The following is a 9,911-nucleotide window of genomic DNA, read 5'->3' on the forward strand; positions in this document are numbered from 1 at the left end:
TGGTATCACCTTGAATCAAAAGAGAAGGGTTCCATGTTGGTGCATATAAAATTTTTGAGCATCCATGTTTATAGTAAAGACATAAGTGTGATTTGAAATGTCTATCCAACGCTTTGTTATTCAGATTTTACTTCTAATTTTGTGTTTAAGACACAATACAATATCAGATTCATGCAAACGTTTTTGTCAGACATACCAACATGTAGCTCCCTTTCATTTAGCAGTCAGAACAATAACCTGCAGTTTTAATCTGCACTGCACCCTTTCCTCACTAACATGATTATTTTCAGACATGAGAAAGCAGTAATTTAGCAGAAAAAGGTCAATATTATCTCATTTTAATGTGAACATAATCAACAGAGTAAATTCATGAAGATATTCTTAGACCAGTTTATATTGGACATCAGACATCTAATTTTGCTAAGTTTTGATGCTAACTGAACAATATTTCAAATGAAATGTGTTTCAAGAAAAGCTGAGAGAGCATTGATTTTTTTTTTTCCCCCAAAGAGCAAAAAGATTTAAAATATTGCAAATATCTCACTGCCACACACAGTAACCGAATGTCAGTTTTGCTTCATAATCAAGCAATAGCCTTAACAGTTCAGTCTGAACTGTTCAGATGTGATCTAAGTCAAGCAAGCAGAAAAGTGAAAGTAGGTTTTAAAATGAGTAAATTCAGCTCTCCTTCTTTACACTCTCTTACCTTCCTGGGTGGCGGCTGCATGCTGCGGTCGATGCACCAGCGTCTGCCTCTGTGGAACTGTCGTTGTTTGGTTTAGCTGCGACTTCCTCAGTAGGTTAAGCCACACTTCTGTTACCCCTTCACTCTTTTTTCTCTCTCCCTTTTCCTCTCTCTCACACTCTTTCTTACTCACTGTGTTGCTGGAAAGAATCCTGTAGAGGGCGCCAAAGACCAGTAGACGCAGCTGAAGCATGTGGCATCTTGAAGGTTTTTCTTCATTTTTATTGCCAAATTCCATTGCTGTTGGCCCAACAAACAATTATTTTTATTGTAAAATAAGTACCGTATTGACAAAAAATATATTTAATATTTGTTGAGTGAATTACCAGATTTCCCTTCCTTTACAATTCCGCTCAAAAAATTCTCGTTTCCAGCAGAGTCTGGACTTTCTCCACTTGACTTGGCCATTCAGAGAACAGAAGAAGTTGTGAACGATGATGTCCATTTTCTGTCTGTAGTTTTAGCAATGGCAGCAGAGGAACAAAGCCATTCAGTCCATGTTGGCCAAATACTGAATTAGCATTAACAACCACCTCATCTCAGTTTGTGGGGGAGGGGGAGTTGTTTTGACTCCATCACCACACCCAGATTTTGGGCCTGATCACTAATTTCTAGCTGTAATAACTGAGGATGTAATAACTAACTTAAGGATTTAGTTTTGACTCCATCCTTATTCTGTGTGACTGAAAATTTTAGAGCTTTTTTTCCTCCACCTGGTGACACACATGGTTCCAATCAATGAGTCAGTAAAGCAGAAATATACACTCACAAAGAGGATACATTGTTAAAGATTACTTTATTCATGCACTATAAAATAACACTTAAGGACCAAAATAACACAAGAAATTTCTTAAAAAGTAAAGAAACGAGGGGACTGTTCAATATGACCAAACTAGAAAGGGATTCTTACATATTATCTCAATAAGACATCAGTATGATGTTGACATTCAGTTACATGTTTAAATCACATAAGTTCAACTATTTTCTTAACATATATAAATACACAAAACTAAAGTATAAAAACTCAATATGCATCTGCACTATATTGATAAATTAATGATAAATAAAATAAATAAGTAAACCTTTTAAAATCACATAGCACATACCATGATCAACTTCATGATGTTACATTTTACAAATGTACTGTTTTATACTCGCATAGTGTTTGATAAACTGTACTTTTTGGAATCAACAGCTCCTGGTTAATTGTAAGAAAGTACTGATAACATTCACAATACAGTCACAAACTAATACAGATATTCCTTCATCACTTTGTTAGGCAGATTACTTCTTTGTTTTAGTCAGAATTGTTTGACCAAATTGGTTCTTCTGACCTTAAATAATAAAAAAGAACTGGTAGAAACTGGAATGATTGTAAAAAAAAAAATAATAATAACAATAAGTTTGACAATGAAAGATTGATTTTTGCACAGAGAGGATAATTTTAGGAAAGTAGCCAGGAGGTATAAAATCTTCAGAAGTGTCTTCCTCAACATTCTGAGAAATATGTCGATGTCCAGTTTTCAGACCTTAGCAGTGATCCCAAAAACTCAGAGTCTGATGGATTACTGGATTCTGATCTGCCTTAAAGGTCGCATGTCTCCTGATACTTCCCCAGCAGGATATTCAGGTTCTCAAGGAAACCTTCTAGTGAGGCGATGGAAGCAGATGTCAAATTGGTGTTGTTACAGTACAGGTCCACCTGCAGGGAGAAACAGCAGTCAAGACCCAATGCTGCCATTTTTCCAAACAAATCACAAAACTACTCCAAGGCGTCGCATGTTTCCTAAAGCGATGAAGCCTGTTCCATTTTCTTCTTGCATGATTCCTTCCCACTCATAAGATTTTAGCTACTGCTTCCCTATCTGTTTGCTATGTCATGTTGAAATCCAGTGGTTTCCTGGCAAGTGTGTTATTTTTAGTTTTGAGCCTTTCCAGATGTTTGCAGAACAACCACTAAATAAAAACTTCAGTCTCCATTTGGAGACAGCGAATGTGTCAGTTACTTACCAGATATGGGCATTTATTCGTGCTGTTCAGCTTGCCTTCCAAGTGCTCGAGGTGTTTGACAGCAACACTGTCCTTCTGTAAGTTGCATCTTGTTAAATCCAGGCTGAGCAGGTTTCTGACTCCATGGCTGAAATGACCAGGAAAGGCACATGTCTGCATAGAGGAAGAAATACGGCGCTATAAAATAAACTCACACACAGTTATCTGACAGCCGGCAAGTTGTTTGACAAAATGCAGCCGATCCCAGACCACTTCAAAGCTCTTTCATGATGTCACTTAATATTTGGGTCATTCCAAATAATTTAAGCTTTCCATCTGGGTGGAGATTTTAACAAAAGGTCCATTTAAAGTTTAACCTTTTTTTTTTTTAACTTAATCTGCACCTTTATCTGTTTCAGGTACAACAACATCTAATAAGTGAAAGCAGTAAATCTGTGGTAAACGCTTCTAGAGGAAAATCCACTACATGTATAAATGCTTGTGTTTTAATCAACCATACTTTCATTAATAGCTTTGTATAACTCCTTGAAGAATTTTGAATTAATATGAGTAAAAAGTTAAAATATGAAATGGAACACTTACCTTCTCTGCCGTAGGGAGGCGGCTTAGTGATGAATTCTGCAGGAAAAAGCAAAAGGATAAAGCAGACATGTTAATCATTACTGCATGAAACCACTAAATCGCTCCCAGACAGTGCAAATGCTGACTGTGCAATCATAACACAGGTCTTCATCTAACCACCTCAGCTGGTTCATGTGTGACAGCAGCAGAGGAAAGAGGAAGTGGTGAAGGCATGGTGATGCTGAGGCCCTGCACATCAGCCTCAGCTGCATGAGCAAACTGCTAATCTAGCACTTTTTAATTCTTCATAATAAAATGGAAATAAGAAATCCATCATTATTTGTAAAGTTGTTTTTTTTAAACAGGAATAGTTCTCCTAATTCTCTATGGTACTGCTGTGTTTTCTGCACACATTGGATCATTTTAAAGTCCCACTGCATTAAAATAGATGTGTGACTTTTTAAAAGTCCCTGTTGACCTACAGTCAGGAGTTAACAAGATAAACACTATATTGAAAAGTTATTTCAATATAGAAAAGTTATTTTTAATATTTCAAGCTTTTTTTTAAAATTTTATTCAAATCATGGATTCTTTTCAAAGTCAGACTGGTGTCCATATATCAGCTTAATGGCAATGGAGAGTACAGAGAGAAGGATTCTTAAATAAGGTTAGCCCCAAAGAAAAACTAGCAAGCATAGTGAAGAACTGCTATCTCCAAGACAATCATAATAAACTTTCACTTTGTATTTTTAAAATCAAACATCAGATACGTTCAGGAGTAATAAAATAAAAATAAAATAAATGTATCGGTTGTACTTACCAAGTTGTAGCTCCTAGAGCAGGTCTGTCAAGACAAAGAAAAACAGGATTAGATACATCAGACCAGAAGCGTTACAACCAAAAAAGAACTGAAGACAGCAAAGAAGCCGTAGTGATAGTTAACTGACTGCATACAAAGTTATCTCTGCATCACTGAACCCACACACACATAGACTCATCTGCTCTCTGAATGGGTGACGTGACGACCAGAATGCTACATCTTGTCAGTCAGTCAGATTGTGAAGTGCATCTCTTAACCCAAAGCAGAACTTTGTACCCAGTTCCTGCTGCCTTCATGACGCAGAGCACAGATATCTGAAGCATGGCGTTCCCAGTGCCTTCCTTACCTCTTTCAGCAATTTCAGTCCTTCCAAATTGGTCTTAAACTCCTCGACACCAACGTCCATACAAGCTGTCTCTTTGCAACTGTGCTTAGTACTGAAAAGAGGATTAGCCGACGTCTGATGAAAAGAGATGAAAAAAGGCAGCAGCAGCAGCAGGACGCTCGGAGTCCATGTGGTGGTAGATGATCCGGCCATGGCTTGCAGACACTCAGTTCCACTCAATGTCCAGATGATAAACTTAAAACTAATGACTTAACCTGTCGTACTTCTGTTATCGACTTGGATTTAGTCACTATAAAGATCCAGTTAATGCAAGGTTCTGGTGTTCTGACGCTCTTGTGGCATGGAGGTTCTGCTGCTGCTTTGTCAATGGATAGGTGACAGGTTGAGGGCCTTAAATACAAACAGGTTAGGTCATTTCCTAACCTGTGGGGAATCCCGACCCATGTTGTCCTTGGTTCGATCACTTTCATTCATCCCACGCAGGACGTCCTTAGTCAACAGGACCCTGACACTATGGCAAGAGAGCTGCACTGTCAGCCACATATCAGCCAAATCTGACTGATTATGACTGTTGCGGCATTTCCTCACCTCTCTGAAAACATGGCAGCCTGTGCACAAGGGAAAGTCAGAAGCAGACATTTTTTCCTGCTGCTTTGCGGCCATGAGTGGGCAGAGTGCCCAGGCAGGTAGGGCTCCATCATCCACTCTGACGTAGAGGACAACCCAAGGCAAGAAATACTCAACAGGGCAGATTTATCAGCTCAGATTGAACTTTGGCACCTCAAATGATTCAATCTCTAGGAATGCAGAGAGCTCCTTCACAATATCTTTTCCAGAAAAAGCCATATTGTATCTAAGCTGGTATTAAATATGTTTTTAAACATGTGGATTAGTGTCACTGAGTACAAAAATGCCATGTTTCTATTTCGTTGCTTTTCTGGAACTCTATGTGCTTTTATTGCTCTTGCTTTCTACTGCATAATGTGCACTTGGTGGGAAACAATATTTCATTCTTCTGGTGAAAAGATACCAAAAGGAATAGAAAATAATGTTGAATCATTTTTTGCTCTTTTCTCTGGCCCTCTACGTGACTGTTACTGTTGCTACAACTGCTGCAGCACACAGGCAGACACACTGGATCAGGCTTGGGACTAAATTATAACTGAATTCAGTCCCAAAACGGATCCACAGAACTGTTTGATCCATTTCCATTGGAGGTCAGGTTGGATTAGAAACCATTTTTCTTGTCCTTGAAGATATTCTGAATGCTGCACTATGAGCATTCAGAAGTCCTTCTGCCAAATGTGTTTCGAGGTATTCACCAACAACCAAATTATTTCCTTCATTTAAAATGCTACTGCATATATGAAGATGGGTCCTGGCAAAGAGCACTGCTTCAAGGTAACATGTAAATTAGTGATGGTCGAACATAATGATACCTGATTCTGGAAGCTGTTTGTGTGCTGCTGCCTCCACCACTATGAAAAATAGCTCTGACTGGTTTTGCTGCCTCCTGACTGATCTGTACATTTTGCTTGGTAAATAAATATGTTTACAAAGTATTCATTTTGTCATGTTGGGTTCCAATTTCCTTATCCACATACAGACCACCACCAGGAGAGCAGATAATCAGATAAAGTTTATTTTTACAATGATGAAAAGTAGTGATGGGTCCGGCAACCCCGATGGTTCGGCGCATGTTTCAAGCCCATAGACCAAACCCCGTGTCGGTGCGTGGATGGATGTTTCATCCGGTTCTTTTCAGTTTCTACTCGATCTATCTGAATCCAAATTCAGCTGAAATTGATTCATAGTTTACTTTCATATTATGTTCTGCAGGTTAAGTGTTGCATATGTTTGATTAAACTGTCTTATTTAAATAAATCCACCTCCTCAATGCTGAGGCATTATGAGGCCAGGCATGAGAATATAGACTTCATCAACAAGGGTGTAAATGTCTTCTCATTATTCAGGGGGACCATAAACAGGTAAATTTTTTAAGATCAATTTTGGAGGAGGGGGTCAGCAAAGTTACAGTCAAATGAAATGTAAAATGTGGTTTAAAAAGTTTTTTTATTGTGTTTAAGCTGCCAAAAATGACTAGTAAGTATCAATGAATAATAAAAGTGTTTTTCTCAGTAAACAAACTGTTGAAACCCATAGAAGTCAAACTAAGATTCAAATGTTTAGATATGAGTTTGGTTAAGAGTCATAGATCTAATCTCTGCTACACAAAAACTTAAAGACTCTGACTAAAAACAAGTAGATATTCAATTCTACTTCCCAGTAGAATTGAATATCTACAATTCTGTGTGTCTATAAGTCTGGTGCTGACTTATGGGTCAGCACCAGAGTTTTCTAGAAAAATATTCAGATTTTATTTTGTGGTTTTAAAGGCTCTACATTGAAGATGGTAAGAAATAAAGGCATACTTTTTTTTTTTTTTTTTTTACCGCCAGCTGCAATAATTCCTCTGCTCTCTGCTCCTATACAGAGCTGTTATCGAGTGGTAATGTTCAGCCGCTCACTCCCGTTTCAAACTCTTCTTATTAAAGAGTTAAAGAGCTAAATATAATTGAAATACTGGCTACCTTTTACAGAAAGCAGAGCCAAGTCTATGAAAGCAATGTAGCAGTTTTGCTAGTTTTGATTTCCAAGGCATGAGGTGGCAGTTTATCACGATTCAGCCAAAGTAATGAAATGAACAAACTGCGGTCTGATTTTTCTTAATGTGTTGAACAGTGAAAGCAAATAAAATGTGTAACATGTCTTTTGGTTTAAGTATTTACTTACTGGAGGGTTTGTCATTTGTGCTGCAGAGCCATAGCCAACTCCTCACTTCAGCGGCTCTGACGGAGCCTGTTGTTCAGCGCTGCTATTGTTCCGCCTGCACTTTGGACTGAACCATTGTTCTAACAATGTTCTAACATTGTTCTAACAATGGTGGGGGGGACCTAAAAATGCATTATTTTTTTTCTTAGAGGAATGGCAGATTTACTTATTTGTTTCTATTGCCTGTTTTTCTATTGATATTTTTTAAATACAAAGGCTTTTGTCATGATTTCTTTGGGGGAGGGGACAATTCTAGACTTTTCCAAGATTGAGGGGGTCCGGACCCCCTCTGAGCTCCCCGGGATTTACATCTATGTTCACCAAATCAGTCTGTCAACTACGTTGCCTGTAGGGATTTTTGATGTCCAGCAAGTGTCAGTATTCAGTGACACAATATCAACACAGTATCAATACAGTTTTGCTATTGGTTGAAATACTACATGACGCCTCATCTAACCCTCACTAATGAAAAGTGAGATTGTGCGAGTCTGGTCCTGGGGTTGGCAACCGGGGTCGTCTGTACGCTGAAGAGCAGTGAGAAAGAGATGGTGAGTTTGAGGTCGTCGGAAGTTGGAACTTCGAGAAGAATTAGACTGATCTTACATGATGTGAAAATAGGTTTCCGCCAGGGGAATAATACAGTGGTTTCCAGCACTAGCGGAACAAGTCAGCATCGGGCAAGGGGGCGGGGCCAATTACCGGGCCCCTAACGAATCACCTGCGCTGCTGGAAACTGTTGAGCGGGGGAGCGGGGCAGGACGATTTTTACCCGGCTAAACTATGACTTAAACAGCCATTGGGACAGACTAGTATATATTCCATTGAGGGAAAGTAACTTTAACATTAAATACACCTTTCTCAACAGGCGAGGGCACACTTTCTCCATCTATAATCAGACATTTAAGTGACTTGAAACCATTCCTCCCTCCCTGGCACCTCCAGACCCAGGCCCCCATCCAGCCCGGGCCGGGAGGGCAGCCGCCCCACAGTCCCCCCTAGCTCCGTGCCTGGTTTCCAGGGCATTGTCCCTTTGTGGGTGTCCTTGAAGTGGTCCGGGTTCCAGTGTGAGGTCTTGATGGAGTGAGTTCTTTGTTGGTGACGTGGAGGCTGCGGTGGAGGGCAGACAGGTAAGTTCAGGTGCGAAGAAGAGGTGCGAACCAACTGACAGCTGGGAATCCAGTAACGGTTTATTGGAGATCTGCAGGAGCAGGAGTGGAAGTAGTTTTAAATTCTTGAGGGTACTATGACAAAAGTATATAGGAGCGAAGAAGGTACTTGGGCAACCAGTGGGTAACAATCCATGGCGTCACGAGGGAGGAAAATCCAGAAAGCCAGCTTCACAGGGGCTTTCTGGAAGGAAAACACCTGAGAGAGAGAGGTGACAAGGATAAATTACTAGAAGTTATTTCAGAGATACCGCACAGCGCTAGGTCAGAGGGGTGCAGAGTACCATAACAGGCAAACACTCAGGCATCAAAGTGCTGGCAGCCTGCTCCCCATATGTGTTTTAATGTACAGCGCTTTGTATCAGCTGTGGTTGTTTTTAAGGTGCTTTATAAATAAAGTTGGTATGGTGTGGTGTGGTATGGTATATACTCCTGGATGATTAGGTGATGAATTACACGTGCACTGACTTGAGTCAGCAGGCACGCCCTCAAAGGTGTTGCAGCCTCTAGGCACCACCTAGTGGATGAAGAAGGAAGCAGCAGGCAACAGAAAATCCTGACAAAGAGCCAAAACCCTGGTTCCCAACACATTTATACATTTCATATTATAGATAGCCCTCAATATATTTCATTCCATTTTGTAAATGAACTTATTTTGTAATGATGTTACTTAATTTTAACATTCAATTCAATTCAAAAACACTTTATTAATCTCAGGTGCAAAATAAATGTAATTGTAACTCATGTGATAAAATATTCTTCAAAGAGTTGATAATTGATTTCATGAAGAATCATTCTGTGCACCATCATGTCCAGATGTCCCAGAGTCGACCCAGAACAGAACCAGTCTTCTTTATTGAGTTGTTAGTCCTTGGCATTGATACGGCAACCAGAAATCTTTACTTAATTTATAAATGTTTTACTTTATTCTTAAAAAATACCACACTTTGGGCAGGGAGAGGAGGAGGTGCAGTAGGTGCAGACAGTGACGGCTGCATCCAGACCTCAGTCCTGGATGCATGGGCCGTCATGGGTCCTGGCCCTGGCCCAGTTGACCTTTGCCACGTTTTCTGCCCTCTCTCATAACTCGCCTTCCTGTCAATCTGCTGTAAAATAAAGGCCACGAGAGCCGAAAAAATATTCTTTTGAAAAAATGTCATACTTTACACATAACTTTAGATTTTTGTCTTAATTTTCCCAAATGAAATCAGATTTTTTGATCAAAGTAGTGTTTTTGCCAGATACTGTTTTACTCAAGTTCTTTTTGTTTGTTTTATGTTTGGGATTACTACTTTTTTTTTGTGCATGACTAAAATAAATTGAGTGTGGGAGCACGCTTTTACTAAAGTAACATTTTTGGTTTCTCTACTCACCTGTGCCTTTTTCAATGTGCCCTAGGAAAGAACCGGAACTGTAAGTTGCCTACTGATC

At 39.5% G+C, this 9,911-nt stretch overlaps 1 protein-coding gene across 3 annotated transcripts in view; it reads right to left on the reverse strand.

The window, feature by feature from the left end:
• Positions 1-6,282, reverse strand: part of LOC103470993 (F-BAR and double SH3 domains protein 1) — a 44,719-nt gene extending 38,437 nt beyond the window's left edge. The window contains exons 1-3 of one of the 3 annotated variants that reach the window (XM_081611379.1): positions 4,137-6,260; positions 3,338-3,373; positions 707-2,908 (exon numbers count right to left, since the gene is read on the reverse strand). In XM_081611379.1, the coding sequence (XP_081467505.1) occupies positions 707-727 (21 nt within the window). In that variant the 5' untranslated portion in view covers positions 728-2,908; positions 3,338-3,373; positions 4,137-6,260. Of the gene's footprint in view, positions 1-706 lie in introns of all 3 variants that reach the window. The other 2 variants (XM_081611377.1, XM_081611380.1) reach the window with 2 other exon arrangements.
• Between the last annotated feature and the right edge of the window lie 3,629 nt (positions 6,283-9,911).

The sequence above is a fragment of the Poecilia reticulata genome, chromosome 10 (genome assembly GCF_904066995.2).
Source record: "Poecilia reticulata chromosome 10, P_reticulata-male-v2, whole genome shotgun sequence".
Lineage (NCBI taxonomy): Eukaryota > Metazoa > Chordata > Actinopteri > Cyprinodontiformes > Poeciliidae > Poecilia > Poecilia reticulata.